Here is a 25622-nt window from a genome sequence, read left to right as displayed (position 1 = left end):
GCCTTGAAAAGCTGAAATACTCCAAGCTGCAAAAGAGATCGCTCTCTCCCTCTCACTTTCTCCCACACTTTTTGACTGTAAAAACAAAAGGTAGGTAAGTTTTCTTGTAAATTAAACTTTCCAGGGAAAAGCAGAACTACTGAATGACAAACAACTAATCTACTCTTTCTTGAATGAGTCCTAAGGGGCAACAAGGTATTTCATCGATGCATGAAAACTCTTGTCACAGTTCATATTCTTTTCTGGTGTGACAACATTTGTGTTACCAGAGATTAATAGTTATTTTGAGGGGACTGAATGTGAACTCCCATTGTGCAAGTGGAACCCTGCTCATTTGGCATGGGATACAACCCTTAATTTATATATTGGAAAATCAATCAGAGTATTTTTCTTGTTACTATTTTGTACATACAATGTTTTCCACTAAACAATTGTTGCATTTCTTAGCAATGAAACGCAAGAATTAAAGTGATTTCCAGGCTTAATGGCACTGTATGTCATAGGGGGAGTAGAACAGAAATAAATCTCTCCAACAATGCCAGGAACAGTCAGAGGCTAACACTGAAAGGAAAACTGGTTTTGCCCCAGTTGCTTATCATCATCATCATCATCATCATCATGATTATTATCATTACCATTAATATTATTACCCCATCCATGCAGTTCATAAAGCACCCAGGAGGAATTTGCAAGCGTTCCAATTGCAGGGAGCAGTTTTTTGCTTCATTCCCACCTCCCCTGAGTACAGGAATGAGTGTGAGGATAGCAGCACTGACCAAACTATGATGCCAGGCAGCATAAAGTGAGGCCAAGGACTGCTATTTTGCATGCTGCACACATGCACTGACCAAACAACCGTGTCAGGGTGAAAGAGAAAAGCCTTCTTGTGCAGGGCAAAGCTTGCACAGTAGCAAGGTGAGTTGTCTCTGGAGAGAGGCTCTCACAGTAATGAGGAAGGGTCAGATGAAGAAGAATTAAAGAGCAGCGGGAAGACCTCAGTCTAACAACAACAACAACAACAAAGTGCAAAGGCTAGGTGAGTTGCTTCAATGATGAACCAAGCCTCTGTTCTTTAAATGATGGGCCTTTATGTTGCTCACCTGTGATGGAAGAGAAGCATGGGATTCTGCTATGGGATCTGCAAAAAGAGTAGGATTTCACAAAATGACATCTCTATTTCTTTGTGATTTCCTGCTGTCGCATAATAGAGGTAACTGTTCTCATCTCTTTATTCTTATGCAGGCAATGGAACTAGCTGAGAAATACCTTTTCACATACAAAGGATTCTATTTCCAGCCAGACATGGCTTCAGCGGAGTACTTGGATACCCTGGAGGATTTTGAAATAAGAGACAGTGATGTATTTTTAGTCACTTATCCAAAGTCAGGTAAGAGTACATTTTCATAGGAAGAACCATGATTGCCATTCAACCATGATGGATACCCACATATATGTAAATAGTATCTATTATCCTAAGGCAAGTTTAAAACCACATGCAAAATTGAGGTGAATATGTGTAGTATGGAACTTATCAGGTTACGTAAAGATGAACTGGGCAATTATTATTTTTAAGATGGAGTAATATGTTTCCCACCGGTGTCAACCTGTTTGAGGTTTTGAAAACAACATAACTACACATCAAAAACATTCCAATTTGGTTGCTAGTGGTTTATTGTATTCACTGACTTTCAGATTTTATATGTGGTTGTAAAATGGTGTTTGTAAAATTCTATTCTTAAAAAAAACTTCCATACTGTGTCTCTGTATTTCAGCATTTATCTGCCACAGCTTTGCCAATAACGGGGGGGGGGGGGCATATCCAATGCAATTGTGCCCTGCATGCAATAACGTCCACTTCCACACCAGAACCTCCTTCACTCTTCTCTCGCCTTGTGTCCCCAGTGTTCCCCAAATCTGCCTTGGTGGGTTGGTGGGGTGGGGAAGACCCAATAAGGGAGAGGAGAGAGAGGGGAAGTTCTGCACTGTACAGGCATTTAGGACTTGGGTGACATGAAGAAAGGCTTCTGCAACTGCCTTTTGCCTATTATGTTTGTCTCACTGGCCATTTGTCAATATTCCTGTTCCTAGAATGCATTGATAAAAAATCATGGTTTGAATCCACTGAATCAAAGTACTTTGGAGAACAGACAACTTTCTTTTAATTTCCTGGTCTTTGACTGTCATTTTTATAATGTTCTGAGAAGAATCTGGAATAGCGTTTTTGGTAGCTTGCTAAAAAATAAAGGAACTTAGCAAATATTGTTCTGTCTTCCGAAATCCTCGATGCAGACATGTTGCTCTCAGTTATTTCACTCTGCAAAGTACTAAGTACATTCATGACAATGAATGAATGAAATAGACTTATTCTCGTTTATAGGAACAATATGGACTCAAAATATTTTGAGCTTGATTTATCATGAAGGTCACCGAGATGGAACTGAAAAAGTGGATTTACTAGACAGAGTTCCATGGCTGGAGTACAATATCCGCAATGCGGATTACATCAGTCGTCCATCACCTCGCCTCTTTGCTTCCCATCTACCCTACTATTTAGCACCCAAGGGATTAAGGAACAGAAGAGTAAAAGTAGGAAACAGCACATTTATTATTTGATCAAATTAAACGTTTGTCTTGTCTTATTTAAATTAACATCTGGGTTTCTGTTAACATTTCTCCGTTTCTGAGGGCAGTTCAGAAATTTTATGTGTATATATCCTACTTCAACAACCTGGTTCCTGGCACATTTCAGAAATAACTACAGAAGCAAAACAGAAGAGACAGTAGGAACAATAAGATCAGCAATAGAATAGAATTTGTTGTTATTCCTGCAGGTTGTTTATGTGGTCAGAAACCCAAAGGATGTCTTGGTTTCCTATTACCATTTTTCCAAAACTTCACGCAAATTAGAAGAAGTAGAAGATTTTGGAATTTTCATGGAGAGGTTTTTGGCTGGAAAGGGTAAGGATGATTTCCTACTCTAAAATGAACAACTTTTTAATAATAGTTTTAATAATAATTTTGATTAGTTTTCAATTACAACCCAATGACAGACTCATTACAACAATGCAATGCAATTACTAATACCAATCATTATGTCTATCTTTCCTGGTTGTTGCTGTTTTGCATCATGCCTTGCCAGACAAATTTTGAAACATCTTTTTGCCATTGTTTGAAGTATACTGCACCTCTGACTACAGGTATCGATTGGAATAAAAACAGCATTCTTATCAATACATTCATTTTGATCACCGAAATTCTCCCCCACAGTGACAGGTTTATTTTCCATATTACACTTCCATATTTCTTTTTATTTCATTTCATTCCATTCCTTTACATAATTATCTTTCAAAATGTTTATATTTCTAGCTGTTAGCCATACACCAAGGTATTTTACCTTCTTTTCTACCACCAACTTTGTTGTTTCTCTAAATTCATTTTTCTGTTGTTCCGAGATATTCTTTAACAGAACCTTTGTTTTATTTTTATTTAGCCTAAAGCCTGCTACTTGTCCAAATTGTTTAATTTTTTCCAGCACCCTTGGTATGTTGTCCAAGGGGTCTTCTACCATTATCACCAGGTCATCCGCAAAAGCTTTAATTTATATGATTTTCAACCCACTGTTATTCCTTTAATGCTATCATCCATTCTTATATTCTTTGCCAGATTTCTAAGGTTAATATAAATAATAATGGAGACAGGGGGTAACCCTGTCTTGTTTCTTTTGGTATCTTACATTTTTCTGTTATTGTCTTGTTTACAATCAACATTGCCTGTTGTTCAAAATAAATTGCTTCTATACAATTAAAAAAGTCTGACTGAAGCCCATCATTTCAATCATTTTTTCCAAGAGACATTATCAAAAGCCTTCTCTGCATCCACAAACATCAGTGCCGCCTGTCTTTCATCCATGACCTCTAGATGCTCAATCACATCTATTATATTTCTTATGTTATTTTTCATCTGTCAGCCAGGTAGAAAACCAGCTTGATCCTGATGTATCAAATCCTTCAAAATTACTTACAAACGTTCCGCCATAATACTGGTGAACAGTTTATAGTCATTATTCAGCAGAGAAATTGGTCTATAATTTTTTACTGCTGTTAAATCAGTATCCTGTATAATAATAATAATAATAATAATAATAATAATAATAATAATAGTAATAATAATAATTTTTTATTTGTACCCCGCCCTCCCCGGCTATAACCGGGCTCAGGGCAGCTAATATATGCCTTTTTCTAGGATTCTGGGACTTTCCTTGATCTCAGGATGTTATTCATAAGTTCTTTCAGTGGCTCTGAGATATACATTTGCAGTTTTCTGTAATATTTTGTGGTCAGTCCATCAGGTCCAGATGATTAGTCTGGTTGATAGCTTTTGTCCCTTCATCCTTATCTCCTTAGACAACAGATTAAAGAAATTCTCTGTGTGGTAAGGAACATTTTCAGAATGCCATGTCTGATGCCATAGGTTACTCTGAGGAAATTCCACATCCATGCATCACAAAGAGTCTCCAACTCAGACTCCAACTACGCCATTTTATGCCACTGATGAATGGTGCCCATTGATGCAGAAAGAAGGGTGTAGATCTGGCCAACTCCCAAAGGAAATCAGGTGGATTTATATTCTCTTTGCATCAGGATGCAGCAGCTACAAATCATTACAAGGTGGAGCCCCTAATCCTTAATCAAGTGTAGAGATTCGTGTCAAGTTATAACTCAGAAACCCAGACCATGTCTCCTAAATGTTGCAAGTATTAACTGCCGCACTATATAAGGAAACTGGCAGTGTGGGAAGGAAGGGAGCTGGAGGAAGGCTGGACTGATCTCAGCCCACCCATCACTCTCCCATCACATTGGGTTGCGAAGCACTGCTGGGAGCCTTAAAATGCAGAACTCTTCTGCAAATTCCTTCTCTGAGAAAGTGTTTGGTGAGGGTGGATGGTATTAATTCAGCTTCTCTTTAATGGTTTGTAGCAATGCTGGTTCTTAAATTAATTCCTCTAAATTGTTTAAATGGAATTTATATGTTTGTACTGCTTTTCTCTGAATGTTTTTCAAAAAAACCACCTGATCTACATTTCATGCCAAATCAACTTCTTTCCCATCAGTACTTGCAAGTTTATGGTTGGACCATGTGGAAGGCTGGTACACTCACAAGGATGACTTCAATATTCTATTTCTTACCTATGAAGAAATGAAGAAGGTAAGTTATCAAAATGCTGTCCAGTCTGATATTAAGCATCCTTCAAAACTCTCCTTTACAAAATGGAGGAAGGAAGCAATTTGATTATTCAAGTGCCCTCAGCTGCTGCTTCCCCTGCTAGTCTCATCTCCTTTCTAAAGGTTTTATTAAAAAGACTAGTGGGCCATGGACTGAGGAGCCGCTTTTCAGACCCCAGACTGCAAAAAGTGCACTTTAACCATTTCCCCTGAGGGATTACGGGGCGATAAATAAAGTGTTGTGATCCCAAGCAAGATATGTCCTTTCACAGGCCCTCAGATGCTGAGGAGAGATGTCACAGAACCTCCCTTGTGTCTGCAACAGGGGCATTTATTTACTTGTGGACTCAGTTGAAAGAGCTGCCCCAGAATATAATGCGTTCTGCATGGCTCATGGAATAAAAGCAACAATGAAAGTACACTATAATGCAATGGCAATTATTACAAACTAGGCAAAGAAAGATCCAGGCTGCTTGTTTCTCCTGCTTGTAATCCTGAGAAAGGGCCTGACAGGCCTCTGTACAGCACAGAGGGTTCTTTTTAAAATGTTTTTAAATTATTCTTTTATCCTTTTAAATTCTTTTTTTAGCTTAAATGTTTAGTTGCGGGGGGGGGGGGCACTAGGGCAGTGTTTCCCAACCTTGGGCCTCCAGCTGTTTTTGAACTACAATTCCCATCATCCCTGACCACTGGTCTTGCTAGCTAGGGATGATGGGAGTTGTAGTCCAAAAACAGCTGGAGGCCCAAGGTTGGGAAACACTGCACTAGGGGGTGCATCGGAAGATGGCTGACAATAACATCTCTCCGACCCACACGAGGTAATTTGGAGGCTATGATGGGAGTAATTAGCCTCCCTACCCCCCCCAGATGGTGGGGGGGGGACTGCCCTTGCCTGCTGTGCCCTACACCACCCCCGAATTTGTGGGGGTGGGGGCACTAGGCACAAAGCCCTCCTGTGGGATTCCGGCACTCCTGGACGCCGTCCCTGATCCGTGCCACTAGCTGCAAGAACTTCAAAAGAAACAATTTGGATGAAGCTAATTGCACATATTTCAAGGAAGGAGGGGGAGTAAAGACTGCTAACAGAAGAGATCTCTGATAAAACAAGACAAGAATAAATCATAAGAAGATACGCCAAGATACGGTATGGCAAATGACTGATGGGGGATGGGGAAAAAACTTTCCTTTCTTTCCTTATGTGATTAAACAAGAATCCCCTCCCCTTACGAGTCAGAAATGTCGTTTTAAGGACTTAAGCTGTGGATTTAAGACTGTGTGGAGATAAACTTTCGAACCAAAGCATGTTTTAAGAAGAGCGTGGAATGTACAAGAGCTCTGGAATGACGCAGTTAAAAATGCCGTCGCCATATTGGGAAGTTCTGTCGGAGGTCTTGAGTCTGGGAGAAAAAATAGAGAAATAGAGTTGCTTTTATATTGTGGGCGAAACTCCTCAGAGGGACTTAAGAGTGACAGTTTTGCGAGATAATGATGGAAAGAGCGATGTTATCTATGAAGGTGATGATATATGGAAACCATCTCAATTTGAGGATTGGAAGAACGGAAAAATCCACACAGGATTAATATTGGTGTTTATCGGCTTAAGGAGACTATCAGAAGAGATCAGAAAGAAAAAAGAGAAAATATATGAACAAGATGTGATGTGGAAACAGCAAGATAAGACTGGATAGAATTATGAACTCTGTTTGGACAGATTTGGTCTGATTTGGACATTAATGCAGTAGCAAGAAGATGATCAGAATCCCCCTTCGGATCTTGAAATATGGGTCCCCCCAACAAAATTTAAAATTCGGCTTTGTAATTCGGAACTTATGTGATGTGATTTAATTTGATTTGATTGGCCGGTTAATAAAAATTATTTTTTTAAAAAAATATGTTTAGTTGCGGTTAGGGATTTGCTTAAATTTAGTATGAGTGTTGTTTATTATAATTATTTTTAGTTTCTATTGTTTTATTGGTTTTTTGTTTAGTTTGTATTTTGTTTTTAAGGGGCGGGGTGAAGGTTGCCTGGGAGTGGGCCCCAGCCAACAGAATGGCTGGGGCAAGTTCCACTGGGGGGGGGGTGTACTGGGACAACCGATCTCAGTGATCACGGGTAGGAGGAGGAGTTACACTAAGACCAGACCATGTCATTAGAGAGGAAGCAGATTTAGTTGCTGTTTGAGGACTATTCCTGCCTCCAGGTCTGGTCTTGACCAGATGGATACTGGAATCAGCAAAGGATACCCACATGACCTGAAGGTGCAGCTGTGCAATGCCAAGTCAATGATTCACAAGACCACTGCCATCCATGACTTGATTGTGGATGGAGGACTTGATCTGACATGTGTGACAGAAACTTGGTTGGATGAAGCAGATGGTCCTGTTCTTGCCGCTGCTTGTCCACCAGGTTTCTCTTACGCACAGCAACCCAGGTCATGGGGGGGGGGGTTGCGGTGATTTTTAGGAAGTCATTAGCTTGCACCAGGCGTCCTATTGGGAAGACTCAGTTTTCTGAGTGCATGTTATGGAACTTGGGCAATAGGGGCAGTACAGGATTCCTTTTGGTGTACCGACCTCCCTGCTGCACCAAGGATTCGCTGCCCGAGCTGCTTCAGGTTGTGGTGGATGTTCTCCTGGAGACACCTAGTTTGGTTGTCCTAGGGGATTTTAACATCCACACCGACACGACCTTACAAGGGGCCGCTCATGACTTTGTGGAAAGCATGGCCTCCATGGGGCTGTCCTTAAATAAGTTTGGCCCAAGTCATAGTCGCGGACATGCCTTAGACCTGGTATTCACCTCTATGGATGTGGGTGACCTGACACTATGTAAAAGCGAAACAAAAGAAGTGCCATGGTCAGATCACTTCCTGGTGCAACTGGACTTCTCCGTGACTTCTGCAGGGAGGTGGGACCGATTCAGATGGTCCACCCCCTGCACTTAATGGATCCAAATGGTTTCCAGAGAGTGGTAGGGGATGTTTTATCCCATGTTGATGGCCTTTCAGCTGATTCCCTGGTGGCCCGCTGGAATGTTGAGCTAACCAAGGCTATTGACTGTTTGGCTCCAAAGCGCCCTCTCCGATTGCATGGAGCCCGGACAGCCCCTTGGTTTTCCCCAGAGCTGAGGGCAATGAAACAATCACTGAGACGGCTAGAGCACTGGTGGCAGAAAACTCACTCTGAATCTGAGCGGATACGGGTTAGAGCTCAACATTGAGTCTACCAAGTGGCGACAGTGACAGCGAGGAAGACCTTCTTCACTGTCTCTGTTGCATCTGCAGAACACAGCAGCAGGAGACTCTTTCAGGTGGTTCACAATTTAATGGAACCACCTGTGCCATCAATATCTTCTGCAATGACTTTGCAAAGTTCTTTGCAGATAAAGTCTCTCAGATTCAGAATGAGTTAGACGCCACAGTGGTAGCAGGGCCTGGGCGGGAGAGTGCTAGTGTCCTGTCTAATCAAGTTGTATGGGATCAATTCCAATCTGTTACCTCCGAGGATGTGGACAAGCTGCTTGGATGAGTGAAACCAACCACCTGTCTCCTTGATCCTTGCCCATCCTGGCTAATAAAAGCGAGCTGCAAAGGGCTGGGCAATGGGCTCTGCAGGGTGATGAATGCTTCCCTCGGTGAGGGAGCCTTCCCAGACCCACTGAAAGAGGCAGTCATTAAACTGCTTCTTAAAAAAAAATCTTTAGATGGCCAACTATCGCCCAGTCTCAAATCTTCCATTCTTGGGCAAGGTGATTGATTGGGTAGTTGCTGAACTCCAGGCACACCTGGAGGATGCGGACCATTTGGATCCCTTCCAGTCAGGATTCAGACCTCATCATGGGACTGAAACTGTCTTGGTCACACTGGTCAATGATCTCCAGTGGGCTAGGGACAAAGTTGAAAGCTGTTTCCTAGTTCTGCTGGATCTCTCAGCGGCCTTTGATACCATCTACCACAGCATCCTTCTGGACTGTCCAGAGGGGCTGGGAGCTGGGGGCACTGTTATACAGTGGTTCCACTCTTTCTTCCTGGGCCGCATTCAGAAAGTGGTATTGGGGGATGTGTGTTCAGACCCTTGGGCTCTCACTTGTGGAGTGCCTCAGGGTTCCGTCCTCTCCCCCATGCTTTTTTAATGAAGCCACTGGGAGAGATCATCAGGGGGTTTGGGCTGGGTGTTCATCAGTATGCGGATGATACCCAGCTCTAGCTCTCTTTTAAATTGGAACCAGTGAAGGTGGTGAAGGTCCTGTGTGAGTGTCTGGAGGCGGTTGGAGGATGGATGGCGGCTAACAGATTGAGGTTGAATCCTGACAAGACAGAAGTACTGTTCTTGGGGGACAGGGGGTGGGTAGGTGTGGAGGGCTTCCTGGTCTTGAATGGGGTAACTGTGCCTCTGAAGGATCAGGTGTGCAGCCCCATTCTGTGTCCAGGGCTGAGACCCTACCTGCCATTGGACTGCCTTGCCAGAGTGGTGCATGCTCTGGTTATCTTCTGCTTGGACTACTGCAATGTGCTCTATGTGGGGCTACCTTTGAAGGTGACCCGGAAACTACAACTAATCCAGAATGTGGCAGCTAGACTGGTGACTTGGAGTGGCCGCCGAGACCACATAACACCGGTTCTGAAAGACCTACATTGGCTCCCAGAACGTTTCCGGGCACAACTCAAAGTGTTGGTGCTAATCTTTAAAGCCCTAAACGGTCTCGGCCCAGTATACCTGAAAGAGCGTCTCCACCCCCATCGTTCTGCTCGGACACTGAGGTCCAGCCCCAAGGACCTTCTGGTGGTTCCCTCACTGCGAGAAGCGAAGTTACAGGGAACCAGGCAGAGGGCCTTCTCGGTAGTGGCACCCACCCTGTGGAACGCCCTCCCATCAGATGTCAAAGAAATAAACAACTATCTGACTTTTAGAAAACATTTGAAGGCAGTCCTGTTTAGGGAAGCTTTTAATGTTTGATTAATTATTGTATTTTAATATTTTGTTGGAAGCTGCCCAGGGTGGCTGGGAAAACACAGCCACATAAGGTAATGATGATGATGATGATGATGATGATGATGATGATGATTATTCTGCCTGTTCCATGAGTTTTAGTCACTAGACTGTCAGGTTTCTCTATTGCGGATGGCTTGACATTTAAACCACGTTCCATTTCAGGATCTGAGAAGCTCTGTATTGAAATTATGCAACTTCCTGGGAAAGAGACTGACGGAAAAGGAGGTGGATGCTGTTGTGGATCAGGCTACATTTAATAAAATGAAAGCAGATCCCAGGGCAAACTATGAGTTCTTGCCAAATGATTTAATAGACCACAGCAGAGGGCATTTTCTTCGCAAAGGTAAGTCAGTGGCAGATCAAACTGACTTAGTGCGGCTTGCAGAATTCCCGACAGATTCACTTGGCACCTACTATGACATTTGATAGCTACCAAGTAATAGTGATTTCATTTTTTCCAGTCTTCATGAAACTCTCAGTTTCTGGTGTTTCCTAATTTTAGAGTTGTTCTATTATGTACTTTCTCTGTTGTTTTTTTACTTCTTCTAAATATGTATATTTAAGGGTGGCATAGTTGTCTTTCCAATCTGGAGTGTGGAAACTTTTTCACACAGTCATTCCCAACTAGGGATGGAATATAGCTAGAATTATGGATATTTATTTGACCACCACAATGCACATTCTTTCTGTCTGCTTCCTGGGCCAGGCACTGTTGGAGATTGGAAGAACATGATGACAGTCGCACAAAATGAAAGATTTGACAGTGTTTTTAAGGAGAGAATGCAAAAGCTACCCTTCAAGTTCTGCTGGGACATCAATGAGGAATCACGAGTCCACCTTTAGCTTGGAAGGATGAAATAAAGTGTGCTGTATGCATTTAATCCAGGCCTATTTGTAAGAGTTAGGGGCAAAAATGTGGCTTAATAGCTTCCTAATGCTTGAATATGTGTAATATTTCTTTTTTTAAAAAATTACAATACAATTACTTTTGTACTGTAAACCTATTCTCTTTCTGCATTCCAACATGTCCTAATTTTTGACTCCATGTGCAACAGTCAAGTTGCATGTGCAAACTAACTATTGGGATTAATAATTGTGCTTTAATTTGGCAATGTTATAATGAGGCTACCATTGGATTATTGTAATTGAAAATTAATAAAGATTATTGTTAAAAAACCTAACTAACTATTGGTGTTGCAGATGCAAATGTAAATCATCCGACTCACTCAAGTCATTTATTTATTTATTGTTGGTGGAATTCCACTTCACACTCTTCCAGTTGTTCTCTCAGGACAAACATTTCAGTCTGCCAGATGACACAACCCCTCCCCCCTCACCTTCCTTTCCCTCTGTGCTGTTCTTGGGGTTCTCCTTACCCCCACAGAGTCATTTTTGAAGGTGCGTTGGGAATATGCAGGGAGGATAAGTGGGAAAAATGGACAGTGTATGTTTGATGCCCATAGCAATTTCCTTCATGGGTTAGATTGAAAAGGGGGAATTTCCATCGGGATCATGGAGCAGAGAGAAAGGGTTAAAACAAATTTTGGGGAATGGAGGAGGTGAAATGAGGACCCCAAGAAGCATCTGAGTCCAGGGAGAAGCCCAGTAGTAGAGAAATGTTCTGCCCTGTAACATTGGACACCTCAAGCCAGACACCTCCTGCTGTGGAACAACCTTGGTGACTCTTCCAGTCAACAAGAAGCCTTCCCCTTCAGGGGAGGAAACTAGAGTAAATTCAATGCTAAGTCATTGCCAACACTGCCACCATCTCCTCCAAGGACACTGCACCAGTGCAAAAAATCCTTGCAGACCCAACCCACCTGGAGGGTGCCTGTTTGCGTGATAGTCTCCTTAGAGAGCTTAGGGCCCAGGTATTCTTGGAACAGGGCCCAAACATGGGACATATGAAGGGAGAAGGCTGCACTTTGAAGGTCTAGGAAAATTTAGCCCAGGGCCTGAGAGCAGCAATCAAACACATCAGGCCCTGGGTAAGGTCTCAGGAGCTCAGAGGGGCACATCACTAGTCCCAGCCTGACCCCACTGCCCATCTCTGGGTCACTGGCCTGGTGCTGACAGCAAAGCAGTGAAGAAGCCCTCTGCATCCTACCCCCACACTCTAGGTCAAGAAAGATTGCTTATGCCATCTTTTTGCATGCCACCCCAATTTTGGGCAGTGCAAGATTCGAAGTGCTCTTTCTCTCAAAAAGGGTATGTGACTATTCCATGTTTGGGAGACATTACAGTAAAGGACCGTGCATGTTGATCTTGGAACCTCCCAACAAAGGTGCCAGATCCTGTGCAGCAACTAGGGATGGTATTTTTGTGACAACCTGGCGTTACAACTATCTATATTTGACCACCACAGTGCCAGGCACTCTTGGAGACTGGGAAAACATGATGGCCATTGCAAAAAATTGAAAGCTTTGAGTGTTTTTCAGGAGCGGATGGAAAGGCTCCTCTACAGGTTCTGCTGGAACATCAGTGGTGAACTGAGTCTACTTCCAGCTTGAGAATATTTTTTACAAACTTTTTCTCTGTCTTGCATGTGTGTACCAATTGTCCACACAATTGGTACACACATGCATTGGTACACACAAGGGATGCGGGTGGCGCTGTGGATTAAACCACAGAGCCTAGGACTTGCCGATCAGAAGGTCAGCGGTTAGAATCCCTGCGACGGGTTGCAGTGGCATAGCGTGGGGGTGCCAGGGGGGCCGGCCGCACCGGGCGCAACATGGGCGGGGGGCGCGCTCGCACTAGCAGTTCTCTGCCCCTACTAAAATCCACGGGTTAGGGCGCCCGCGCTCACTCGGCTTGGCGAGGAGGTCTGGAAGGGGGAGAGCGAAGCCTTCTGCCGCGGGCAAAAAAAGGAGAGGAGGGCGGGCGGGCGGGCTGGCTGGCTGGCGGGGTTCTGGCTGCGCCTGCTGCTGCCGTTGCCGCTGCTGCCGGGCTTTGACAGCTTGGCGAAGCGAAGGGAGAGGAGCTTTATGGTAATTGCGGCTCTCTCTCCACTGGCCGCCTGGGTAGTGAGCCGAGCAGGGAGTCTGGCGAGGAGGCGGGAAGAGACTTTTCCACCTTGCCTGGTCAAAAAGGAGAGCGGAGTCTCCTCAGGGCGCCCTCAGGCAGGGCAGGGCAAGGCAAGCAGAGCGAGGAGGAGAGAGAGGGGAAGGGGGGGAAGCAGCCAGGAAACGCTGCGGTGTGGAGGAGGAATCAATTAAGGAGAGAAAGCGAAAAGCCTTGGAGAAAGGGAAAAAAGGAAAGAAAAGAGGCAGCTCCAGGAGAGCGCGGGGGAAAGAGAAGCCTCGTTGCTGCTGCTTGGGAGAGTAAATTATTGTACTTGCCTTGCCCCGGGGTAGGGGGCGCAAATTAATTGCCTTGCCCCGGGTTAGGGGGTGCAAATTACTTGCCTTGCCCCGGGTGCTGATAACCCACGCTATGCCGCTTGAGCTCCCGTTGCTCGGTCCCTGCTCCTGCCAACTTAGCAGTTTGAAAGCACATCAAAAGTGCAAGTGGATAAATAGGTAGCGCTCCGGCGGGAAGGTAAACGGCATTTCCGTGCGCTGCTCTGGTTCGCCAGAAGCGGCTTAGTCATGCTGGCCACATGACCCGGAAGCTGTATGCTGGCTGCCTTGGTCAATAAAGCAAGATGAGCGCCGCAACCCCAGAGTCGGTCACGACTGGACCTAATGGTCAGGGGTCCCTTTACCTTTACCTTATCAATTGTCCAGATCTTGAGAGATTTGCTGCCGTCCATCTAAAGCTGTGTTGGAACCAAGCAAGCAGTATTCTCAACAGAGTTCCTTGCTTAGGTCCTTCTCTAGAACAGGATGTGCATGTGCTATAGTATCTGTCAATCCATGTGTTGCAAATAATTGGTCAAGAGCTGTGATTGTTGGAACAGAGGCTTGTGATTATTTGAAGGCATTTTGAGTAGAACTATTGCAGGCAAGAAGTAATTTCCTTGTAATGGTCCTACAAAACCAATATGGATACTTGATCATTTCCCTGGTGAAGATAAGTCACTTTGGTGGGTTACACCAAATTGCTGGGTATGCATAACTGTGTGATATAGTATAATTTCAGAAGTGTAGAAAAAGAAACGTAAGAATTACAAGAGCAATTTTATTGTATGCTGCTTGTCATTTACTTACCTTTGGCCCTTGAAGAATGCTTGTGCAATTAGCAATCCATGTGTTGCAAATAATTGGTGGATAATCTTGATTGCTGGAACAGATATTTATTTTTATGGTACTGAATAATCTCTTTGAAAGCTTCATTCCTAAACAAATTTATTATGAGGGAAAGTCTTATTGAGCACATTTGGCTTTAATTCAGAGGACAGGGCTGCTTATCGCTCCCTCACCTCACTCCCCTGGAGAAAGGTTGTGCAAGAAGCGTGACAAAGTCTGATTCCAGAGGAACTCATCTTACCCCAAGGATGATAAACTTTGCAATGATTAATCAGAATTCAAGCCCACCCCAGCCTATAGGAAAAAAGCTGCACCTTCATACTGCGTGTCAGTTCAAGGCAGTGAAGTTTGATAAGAGACAAGTGCACCCAGAATGTATTCCTTACATTGTTTGACACACATTCTCCTCCCTGTCATTCACTGAGCAAACACAATCACATCTGCTCAGGTAAATTGGACACAAAGATGGATTTTAAACGCAAATTCTGCTGGGAGCACAACAAAGGGTTATGCCAAAGGCAGGTTTCTAACTATCCTCATGAGTGTGTGGTGGTGCCCACCTGGTATCATCATGTTTCAAAGGGAGGCAGCCGTTTTGGGGGGCCAGGGGCACTATCAGCAGGGCTCCAAAAAAACAAAAAAAACAAAACAAAACAAAAAACACCCTGGCCCCAACAATGGCTCAGCAGCAAACCGCAGATAACAACCTCCTTTGCTTGGCTTTCACTCCCATCAAATTTTCCTCCCTGTGTCGTATTTTAAACATTTATCCTAATAAGGAAGCAGCCTCCTATTTGTGGCATGGTTTTTCTCAGGGTTTTAGAATACTCTTTAGAGTACTGTCAGATACTCTTACAGCTAAAGATTCTCCAAACCAAAAATCTGTGAGGGAAATGCCAGAGTTTGCCAGGAAAAAAGATAGAAAAAGAGGTCAAGGCAGGCAGGGTGGCAGCCCCTTCTTTAACTCCCCCCTCAAAAACCTTCACATTTCACCTTTAGGCATCGTACCAAAAAAGACCCCAGAGGAATTCAGGCTGATTCATAACCTGTCCTATCCAAAAGGGGGTTCAGTTAGTGATACTATACCCCCCAAACTTTGCTCCCTTAAATATACCTCAATTGATCAGGCTGTCAAACTTATTCGCAGTTTTGGGCAGGGGGCTCTTTTGGCAAAGTGTGACAGTGAATCAGCCTTCCGATTATCGCCAGTTCACCCTAGCAATTTCCATCTTCTTGGCTTCTTGGCTTTCAGGGTGGATTGATAAAGCTATGCTCATGGGCTGTTCGGTTGCCTGTGCAGTGTTTGAAACATTTAGCACCTTTCTGGACTGTGCTTTGCGTTATAGAACTGGTTTGTTAGGGGTTCTTCATTATCTAGATGATTTTTTATTGATTGGGAAATCAAATAATTCTGAATGTGCTTCTCTTTTGGAGGCTGTTACTTCCTTGATGCAGGAGTTGGGAGTCCCCTTGGCAGCTGACAAAACAGAGGGCCCAGTTACAACGCTCACCTTTCTTGGTATTCAATTAGACACCATTGCCCAATCATCCCGTCTGCCCCTGGATAAGCTGGTTGCCCTTAAGGAATTTATTTTGCAAATTCTCCCCCTCAGGAATGTCACCCTCAGGCAGATCCAGTCTCTCCTGGGACACCTTAACTTTGCCTGCAGGGTAGCATCCCCAGGGTGACTTTTCTGTGCCCGCCTGGCTAGGTTATCTGTGTGCCTTAAGTCCCCACATCACAGGGTCCACCTGCCCAAGTCTGTCAAGGCAAATTTGGAGATTTGGCTCAGGTTTCTAGAAAATTACAATGGGATCTCCCTATGGCAGGACAACCTTAAACTGTTTTCAGACTTTCAGGTCCCGTCAGATGCCGCAGGGTCCCTCGGTTTTGGAGTTTACTTTAGGGGGCAATGGTGCACTCAGCGTTGGCCTGAAAGCTGGCAGGGCGAGGCCATCACTCGGGACCTTACCTTTCTTGAGTTTTTTCCCCCATAGTGGTGGCTGTGCACCTTTGGACTAATGAATTTCGTGATCGCCGGGTGTGCTTTAGGACAGACAATCAAGCAGCGGTGAACGTCCTGGCCAAACAGTCTTTGCATTCTGAGAGGGTTTCTGGTTTGCTTCGCGCATTCATGCTGCTGTGCCTCAAATTTAATATTATTTTCTCTGCCAAATTCATCCCAGGCGTTAATAATGTCATAGAGCACTCTTTATCTCGATTTCAGATGGACCGCTTCCGGTCATTAGCACCTCAGGCTCACCCGCTGCCAGAACCTTTCCCGGACCACCTTTGGAACCCTGGAAGCGTGTAGTTATCAAGGGAGTATTGGCCTCTGTGGCACCTTACACTCTCAGGTCGTATAAAAAAGCCCGGTGTGATTTCTTGGAATTTCAGTTTAAGGAGATAGCTCTCACGCATGGTATTCCGCCCACTACTGATCATGCTCTACAGTACTTGGCACATCTGCATAACTTAGGGCATGCTGCAAAAACTTTAAAAATTCACATTGCTGCAATTAAGTTCTTTAGCAAATCGGCATTTTCATTTGACCCTTGCGCAGACTTTATTGTCCATAGAGCAACTGAGGGGTGGAGCAGGCTTCAACCCTCAAAAAAGGATGGCAGAAGGCCAATAACTTTTGGCCTTCTCTCTTTGATAGGCAGAAAACTTAGGTCCATTTGCTGGTCAAAATATGAAGCACGATTATTTTCTGCTGCCTATGCTGTTGCTTTCTTTGGAGCCTTGAGAGTGGGGGAGGTTGTTGCAGAAACCCAATCAATTAGTACCTCACGGGGCCTGCTGTTAGAAGACATTCAGTTATCTAGCTCTGAGTTGGTGTTGCACATTCAGCGGTCAAAAATGGACCAGAATGGCAGGGGTGCCTTGATCAAGCTTGTAGCATCCAAACATCAGGGCCCTTGCCCGGTAAAAGACATCAGGAGATATTTGAGTCTCAGATCTGCCTGTGTGGGCCCTTTATTCATACATGAAGATGGTTCCCGCTTGATGAGACACCAGTTCACGCGTGCCTTACGTAAGGCAATTGACGCCTGTGGTTTCCCAGCCAATGAATACGCTGCACACTCTTTTAGGATTGGAGCAGCCACTATGGCATCCCATTTAGGCCTCCCGACAGATAGGATCAAGGAACTAGGTCGCTGGAAGTCAAATGCTTATAAGGGATACATTCGCAAGAATCAGTAATTCTCAACTGCTGACCTGTATTTTCAAAATCCATAGTGCTCAAGCCTTACCTGTCTTTTCATTTTCTTATTTTAAAGCTTCTCCAGGTCTCCAAATTTGGATCTGTGGTCATAGCATCGTTCATTGGGCCCATGTGTGAGCGGTCAAGTGTGGCATCGGCAATGACCTTGGTCTGCCATCAGGTGTTCGTGTTTCCTGGATTTTAAGACGCGGCATGCGTTGGGAAGAGTTTATGCCAGTAGTGAAGGCAAATGCAGCATCTTTTGGTCCTCCCGACATCTTGATTATCCAGCTGGGGGAGAATGACCTTGCCTTCAGGAAGAGCGTGGACTTGTTGTTGCACATCAAGAAGGACTTTGATGAACTGGCTCTATTATTCCCAGAAACAACTGTGTTTTGGTCCTCCCTTCTAAAAAGAAGGGTGTGGTGTGGCAGTCATAACCCTATAGCCATTGACAAATCCAGGAAACTTCTGAATTGTGCGGTGGCCTGCAAGCTGCTATATATGAATGGCCATGTGATTGCACACCCTGACATCCGATTCAGTGATGTGTTTCTGTTTCGTGATGATGGCGTCTATCTTTCCGATCAAGGAAATGATGTGTGGTTGGCAGACATCATCAGAAGTATTAGGAATTAGTTGCAGCAGTGAGGGTATTGGCGGCGAGCCTTTTGGCTCAGGTGGCGGTTAGGCATTGGAATATGTGTGTTGTGTTGGAGGATTGGGTATGCGCCATCATCTACCCCTCCTCTTTTGGGTATTCTGTTAAAGGAATCTGGTGGTCGTGGATCCTGTCCGATGCCCTGCTAGTGGCTAGGGCCATGGCACGACCCCCGGTGACATCACGGGGGAGCTTCCAGTTGTATTTGCATCAACAAGCTCCTTTCATTGGTTGTTAACCCCGATATGACTCCTGGCTGTGTGGGGTGGAGTCTTGTATTGCTGTTTCATCCAGTGCCTAAGCCAATACTACTCATATGCTGTAACCAATAAAAGTTGTGGCCTAATTTTGCCCATTAACCTAAAATAATGTGTCTCTGTGTCTTATTATAATCCTATGCGGGTGGAGGGTCCTCAACTCACAAAGTCTTATTCCAGAGGAACTCATCTTACTCCAAGGGTCATAAACTTTGCAAGAATGCCAAAACTCTGGCCTGAGCGAATTTGAAAAAATAGTTGGATGGGAGAACTTATTTGAACTCCAATATAAAATTGCCTCCCAAGCATTTTAGATGGAGGAAGCATTCGATTCCTAGTGAATGACAATGATTAATCAGAATTCAAGCCCATGCCAGCCTATAGGGAAAAAGCTGCACCTTCATACTGCATGCCAGTTCAAGGCAGCAAAGTTTGATAAGAGACAAGTGCACCCAGAATGTATTCCTTGCATTGTTTGACATACATTCTCCTCCCTGTCGTTCACTGAGCAAACACAACCACATGAAAAAACCACAGATTCCATCATTTACAGCTTATAAGAATACGTAAATAAAAATGCTTCTTTGTGCTCTTCCAAGAGTTTAGCAGCACCCATTCTTTGGATCTCAAACTGTAACCAGACTCTGATATTTATAAACCATCACAATATAATTTAGTACAGCTTGAGTCACCCAGTCCTATTCTCAGCAAGCAGCATCTCTGCCTTCAAAATAAAAACTGCCTCTGCCTCTTCTAAGTCTTAAGGGTATGGATGAGTAGAAAGGTGTATCACAAAATCTGAAGATGTGTGAATTTTGATGGATGAACTTTAGCTGTGTTTCTCTTCACAGACTGAGGAAGTTGAAATTAGGTGGACTTGCATTAAAACATTATTCAGATTTCTCCCCATTCCTGCTCTGGAGTATTATTAGTGTCTGCCTGGCAACTAAAGCTGATGGATAAAGGACCCCAGGAAACCAATATCTATCAGCCAGGAATGGCTTGTAAGGACACTGAAACATCTATCACTCCAGCATATGAAGTCAGTATCATTTATTAGGAAACACAACTGAGATTTGCCATAATTTGAAATAAAAACCCCCTGCAACCATAAAATAAACTGCGATTTCACAATCTCAGGGGTGCTGTATAAAAAAACCCCTGTCGTTTCATGGGGGAAGAGCTGAGGTAGGGGGAGTTAGACAAAGTTGTGGAGCTGCCCAAGCCCAAGACATTGAAAGTGGTTTGCGTGGGCAGGCAGAGTCCCCCCAACCCCAGGCGACCCCCGAGTGGAATAATGACTCAAGACAACATGCTATGGGATTAAAATTGGCCACAACTTTATTAAGTTTCAGATGTAGGGAGACCTTGGCTCAGGCATTGGGCATTGATCCTTCTCAATCCCCAGCCGGGGATCTGGGACACTTTAGGATTATCCAGAATATGTGGGGGTTGGGTTGGCTCTGGAGAACATATGTTCAAGCAGAGAGCCCCCCCATTTCACCACTGTTGGGGGGGGGAGAGCAATGAGAACCTCTCGGTATATGGCCAATGCCTCCCCTCAAGACCACTTTAACGGGGAACCCTGGTATCACTGCCACAAGGGAGGCGTGAGTCACCGCTTCACACCCCACACCATTTAGGAAGATAGACTAAAGGATTCTGCCCAAGGCCTGAAACCGCCACCCAAGGCCGCAAAATCGCGGTCTTGTCACCACTGCCACTTCGGAGGTAAGATTCACCTTCTGTTGTGAGGGCAGGATGGCCCCTCCCCTTACCTGGCCAATCCCCTGGCAACGCCTCCCAAGGTGGGATTGGGCGATTGGTGAGGTAGGCGGAGACCTCCAGGTATCCAGCCTGGGGAGGATGAAGCCAGCCCAAACTACCAGGAGTCGCACTGGGATCTGGGGGTCTGCGTGTAACCACGCAAAAGGCGCCCCCATTTGATGTCAGGAGTGGTCATTGCAGGATAAATTTGGACAGTTTAGCAAGGAAAACACAGGAAGCCATCAAGTGCATTTTCTATGCAAAGGTATTCCTGAAAACATTAGCCTTAAATGATAAACAAAACGAGCCATTTCTGCATGTGGCATTATTTACTGGGAAATAGCTTTCATGGAACTCTGACTATAATGACCTGGAGCTGTCCATCTTGATGTGGACTCTGAAAAGCCTTCAAAATCTTTGAAGGGTGGGAAAGATTGCTGCCAATCTGTTGGATCTGAAAGTTTGTTCTTGGACATGAGTCATGTTTGATCTCAGATAAGCTGTCTTCAAATGAAAAAGGTTTCTACTTTTCAAAAACAATCAATGCTAATTATTTAGTAAGTTTTATTAAAACAAATAGGGACTATTTTGGAGTTAAAGTTGGTGTTATTGGGTTGTAAGTCAGTGCAGGCATGTGTGTACAAATAGACATCCATTGGTCAATCTCAGGTCTCTCTTACCATTTGAGCCCATTTTCTACTAGTGGACCAGAGTAGACGTAATACTGCATTTATATCTTAAATGGACAAAGACCACTGATGATATTGACTGTTCCTTGTGCAAAGAAACAAGTTCTCCCCCTGTTATTCTTTACATTATCAGCCTCGATGCTCCTGTGTTACCTTTCTTTTCTTACATAACATGCCAGGAATGATTTACTAAGGAGGAGCCATCGATTTAATCCCAGCCTTATTATCTAACAGAATTCTATAAAGCAATCTCCTACAGAGCTCTGAACTTGAGCCTTGAAAAGCTGCAATACTCCAAGCTGCAAAAGAGATCACTCTCTCCCTCTCTCTCCCACACTTTTCCACTCTAAAAACAAAAGGTAGGTAAGTTTTCTTGTAATTTAAACTTTCCAGGGAAAGGCAGGACTACTAAATGACAAACAACTAATCTACTCTTTCTTGCAAGAGTTCTGAGGGGCAACAAGATGCATGAAAACTCTTGTCACAGTTCATATTCTTTTCTGGTGTGACAACATTTGTGTTACCAGAGATTAATAGTTATTTTGAGGGGACTGAATGTGAACTCCAATTGTGCAAGCAGAACCCTGCTCATTTATATATTGGAAAATCAACCAGAGTATTTTTCTTGTTACTATTTTGTACATATAATGTTTTCCACTAAAAGATTGTTGCATTTCTTAGCGATGACACACAAGACTTATATAGAGAGTTAAAGTGATTTTCAGGCTTCATGGCACTTTATTTCTTTATCAATTATAAGCACTGACTATTGTTATTTCTTTTATTTACTTTATAAGCCATCCTTTCATCTAAAATATCACAAGGTGTTATATCTTGATTTGGTGCATCATATTATATATTATGAACTGAAATGTTCCAACAGGTATAAAAGACAAGCAACTCACTGGCAACAACTTTGGTTTCCTCAGCACCCAACCCAATGGAGCCTTGAGCTTTCTCCCATAACAATTCCGCGCCTCCTTATACCATGCACTGAGCCCACCCTTGCAAGTGCCTTCCTTGTCAGACGCTACGTGAGAGGAGAGAAATTGGCGCAGGGAGGAGACAAAAAAAGCTATTTTGCTATTTTGGCAGTGGTTGTCTCAGTACTGGAACGCCTGCCCAATAGGGCCCATTGTATGTGTAGTCCACTCTCTGTATTATCATAGATGAAGCTGAGGGCAGCATTCCCTCCATGGAATGTCCTTGGGCACAACATTTCAGCAGCAGTTTCAGTCAGAGCTGGCAATGGAAGCCAGATGGGCATTGAGCAATATCTTTCTCTTTACCACCCTGTCTCTCTTTCCCCTCTTCGACATCCATTCAACCTCAAACATACACAGAGCCATGTGTCCCCTTCATCCAACATCCACTCATTTTGCAAACACACATGCATGCACTGTCTGTCGTCGAGAGAGTAGAGCAGAAACAATCTCTCCTATGACCCCAGGAACAGTCAGAGGCTAACAATGAAAGGAAAACTGGTTTTGCCCTAGGCAGGCAAGAAAATATGTCATCCCAATTTCTTGAAGCGGATCAAGAACTCAGGAGGAATTGGCAAGAGTTCCCAACAGACTTCAGTCTTTCATTTCCCCTGGATCCATTTACAGGGAGCAGTTTTTTGCTTCCTTCCCACCTCCCCTGGGTACAAGAATGAGTGTCAGGATGGCAGCACTGACCAAACCATGATGCCAGGCAGCATAAAGTGAGGCCAAGGGCTGCTATTTTGCATGCTGCACACATGCACTTGAGAAATAACTGTGCCAGGGTGAAAGAGAAAAGCTTTATTGTGCAGGGGAAAGCCAGCTTTGAGTTGAAAGCAGCACCATTAACAAAAACAAAAACAGACATAAAGTAGGAGGAAAAGAATGCTTTGTTGCCTCAGTGATGAGCCAAGTCTCTGTTCTAAGGTGTAAATGATGGACCTTTATGTTGCTCACCTGTGATGGAAGAGAAGCATGGGATTCTGCTATGAGATCTGCAAAAAGAGTAGGATTTCACAAAATGACACCTCTATTTCTTTGTGATTTCCCGTTGTTGCATAATAGAGGTAACTGTTCTCTTCTCTTTATTCTTATACAGGCAATGGAACCAGATGAAAAATATGTTTTCAAATACAAAGGATTTTATTTCCAGCCCGATTTGGTTTCAGTGGAGTACTTGGATACCCTGGAGGATTTTGAAATAAGAGACAGTGATGTATTTTTAGTCACTTATCCAAAGTCAGGTAAGAGTGCATTTTCATAGGATGAACTATGATTGCTATTCAACCATGATGGATACCCACATATATGTAAATAGTATCCATATTATACTAAGGCGAGTTTAAAACCAAATGCAAAATTGAGGTGAATATGGGTAGTGTAGAACTTACCTGGTTACATAAAGGAGAACCGGGTCATGTTTGTTTGTTTTTTAAAAATAGGAAATAATGTGTTTTCCACCGGTGTCAAGCTGTTTGAGGTTTTGAAAACAACATAAATACACATCAAAAACATTCAAATTTGCTTGCTAAGGGTTTATTGTATTTACTGACTTTCAGGATTTTGTATGTGGTTGTAAAATAGTGTTTGTAAAATTCTATTCTTAAAAAGCTTTCATACTGTGTCTCTTTATTTCAGCATTTATCTGCCACAACTTTGCCAGTATCAGGGGGGCCGTATTCAATGCAGTTGTGCCCCACATGCAATAACTTCCAGTTCCCCACCAGAATTTCCTTCACTCTTCTTTGGAGTATTTTGGAGAACCAGACAACCTTTTTATTATTATTATTCCCTGGACTTTGACAATCATTTGTATAATGTGCTGCGAAGAATCTGGAATAGAGCTTTTGGTAGCTTTCTGAAAATTAAGGGAACTTATTTGCCAGTTTTGTTCTATCTTCCCAAATCCTCAAATCCTATGAAGCCTTTAGCTGAACTTCGCCTTTCTCATCCAAAATGGAAAGGAAGCCTTGATCAATCTTCCTCAATCACCCATTGCTGCCCTTATTGCAGTGGTGGTCTGTGTGACACCAAACTTTAGTGCCCCCCACCTCCCACTTTCTATTTTATATCATAGTGGTGGCAACCTGTGCAGCCAGATCCCTAATGTTGAATGGTTTCTTTACATGTAAAGGTTCATCATTGTTCCACTCCATGTGTATGTCTTTAAGGGGCCAGAGCAAGGGCCAGAGCAAAGTAACGAGACCCAGCTTTACAGCTGTGAAACATAGCAGGTGCTGCTGAGTTGTATTTGATTAAGGTGTGTCAGCATCTGGGTGTAGTATATAAGGAGCAGCACCTAGCTCTCCCATTACCCTGGGGGATGGGTTGGTGGTTGGGTCATGTTTGTTTGTTAATATATTTAGTGTAAATGGAGTTTTTGTTTTTCTTGTTTTTCTTATTAAAACCTTCTTTAAGTCCCTTTTTAATGCATGGTCTCCCCAGCAAGCTCTCTGCAGCGCTACCATACTGCAAAAAGCCAACACCTAAATCTGCCTCTGCTTGCTGTGCTTCCCATGACTTCCTTCCTCTCCCTCATTTCTTGTCTTTAACTGTGTTGCAATTCAACAGTAAGCTCCTCGATGCTGAGACATGTTGTTCTCCGTTATTTCACTCTGTAAAGTACTAAGCACATTCATGACAATGAAAGAATGAAATAGGCTTATTCTCGTTTATAGGCACAATATGGACCCAAAATATTTTGAGCTTGATTTATCATGAAGGTCATCGAGATGGAACCGAAAAAGTCGACTTACTAGACAGGGCTCCGTGGCTGGAGTACAATATCCGCAATGCGGATTACATCAGTCGTCCATCACCTCGCCTCTTTGCTTCCCATCTACCCTACTATTTAGTACCCAAAGGATTAAGGAACAGAAGAGCAAAAGTAGGAAACAGCACATTTATTATTTGATCATATTAAATGTTTGTCTTGCCTTCTTTGAATGAACATCTCAGTTTCCGTTAACATTTCTCCGTTTTTGAGGGCAGTTCATCCAGCTGCAATTCCTTTCTCCATATGAATGAATAATGCTCTGTGCACCCTGAGGTTGAAATAATTCCCATGATTCCTAAACAGCAAAGATTTTATGCTCCATCTTAGTAAAGGTCTTGGAGGATGCCATCCAACACACTTAATAAGAATAAGTTCATTCAACACCATAGGATTGCTCTGTGCATGTGACATCCGTGTTCCAAAAGAGTATGAGGCTGCCAGGGCTATAAAGCAACTTGGAAGCACCAAGAATCCACAAGAAGAGATATCTGAGATCCATCCATTTATTATTTTAGGCATATATATCCCTCTTCAACAACTTGGGTCCAGACACATTTCACAACCACAGAAAAAACTACAGAAGCAAAACATAAGGGACAGTAGAAACAATAAGATCAGCAATAGAATAGAATTTGTTGTTATTCCTGCAGGTTGTTTATGTGGCCAGAAACCCAAAGGATGTCATGGTTTCCTTTTATCATTTTTCCAAAATGGCAGTCAAATTTGAAGAGGTAGAAGATTTTGGAATTTTCATGGAGAGGTTTTTGGCCGGAAAGGGTAAGGAAGATTTGCTATTCTAAAATGAATCACTTTGTCCCTTCATCTTTATCCTCTTTTGACAACAGATTAAAGAAATTCTCTTTGTGGTAAGGAACG

The 25622-nt window shown here is 43.5% G+C and overlaps 2 protein-coding genes and 1 long non-coding RNA gene across 7 annotated transcripts in view; 2 read left to right on the top strand and 1 right to left on the bottom strand.

Annotated features, from left to right (window-relative positions):
* On the top strand, positions 1-11175 carry LOC310704446 (amine sulfotransferase-like; the record flags this gene model as incomplete). 4 transcript variants are annotated; one of them, XM_083497921.1, is made up of 7 exons in its annotated part: positions 1-94; positions 1243-1387; positions 2378-2586; positions 2832-2958; positions 5111-5205; positions 10377-10557; positions 10921-11175. In XM_083497921.1, 6 exons carry the CDS (start codon positions 1246-1248, stop codon positions 11055-11057), a joined length of 891 nt encoding a protein of 296 aa, XP_083354047.1. In that variant the 3' UTR covers positions 11058-11175. The 4 variants fall into 4 exon arrangements, with proteins under 4 accessions (XP_083354047.1, XP_083354045.1, XP_083354046.1 ...); XM_083497919.1 differs by having other exon boundaries at positions 4-90; XM_083497920.1 differs by lacking the exon at positions 1-94 and adding an exon at positions 874-1036.
* On the bottom strand, positions 45-24651 carry LOC310704472. Its single transcript, XR_014524797.1, has 3 exons — positions 24457-24651; positions 23043-24073; positions 45-59 (listed from the first exon to the last, which is right to left on the bottom strand). It is a non-coding gene; the product is annotated as an uncharacterized lncRNA (long non-coding RNA).
* The window catches only part of LOC310704442 (amine sulfotransferase-like), a 64475-nt gene continuing 61656 nt past the window's right edge, over positions 22804-25622 (top strand). Inside the window, exons 1-4 of one of the 2 annotated variants that reach the window (XM_083497911.1) lie at positions 22804-22976; positions 23070-23214; positions 24649-24857; positions 25397-25523. In XM_083497911.1, coding sequence (XP_083354037.1) covers positions 22917-22976; positions 23070-23214; positions 24649-24857; positions 25397-25523 — 541 coding nt within the window. In that variant the 5' untranslated portion in view covers positions 22804-22916. The remainder of the gene's footprint in view (positions 22977-23069; positions 23215-24648; positions 24858-25396; positions 25524-25622) is intronic. The other variant, XM_083497910.1, reaches the window with a different exon arrangement.

This window comes from Podarcis liolepis (genome assembly GCF_965112155.1).
Source record: "Podarcis liolepis genome assembly, chromosome: 3".
In the NCBI taxonomy this organism is placed as follows: Eukaryota; Metazoa; Chordata; class Lepidosauria; order Squamata; family Lacertidae; genus Podarcis; species Podarcis liolepis.
Note: the sequence above shows the minus strand (reverse complement) of the source record. Positions and strands in the feature narration are given on the sequence as shown.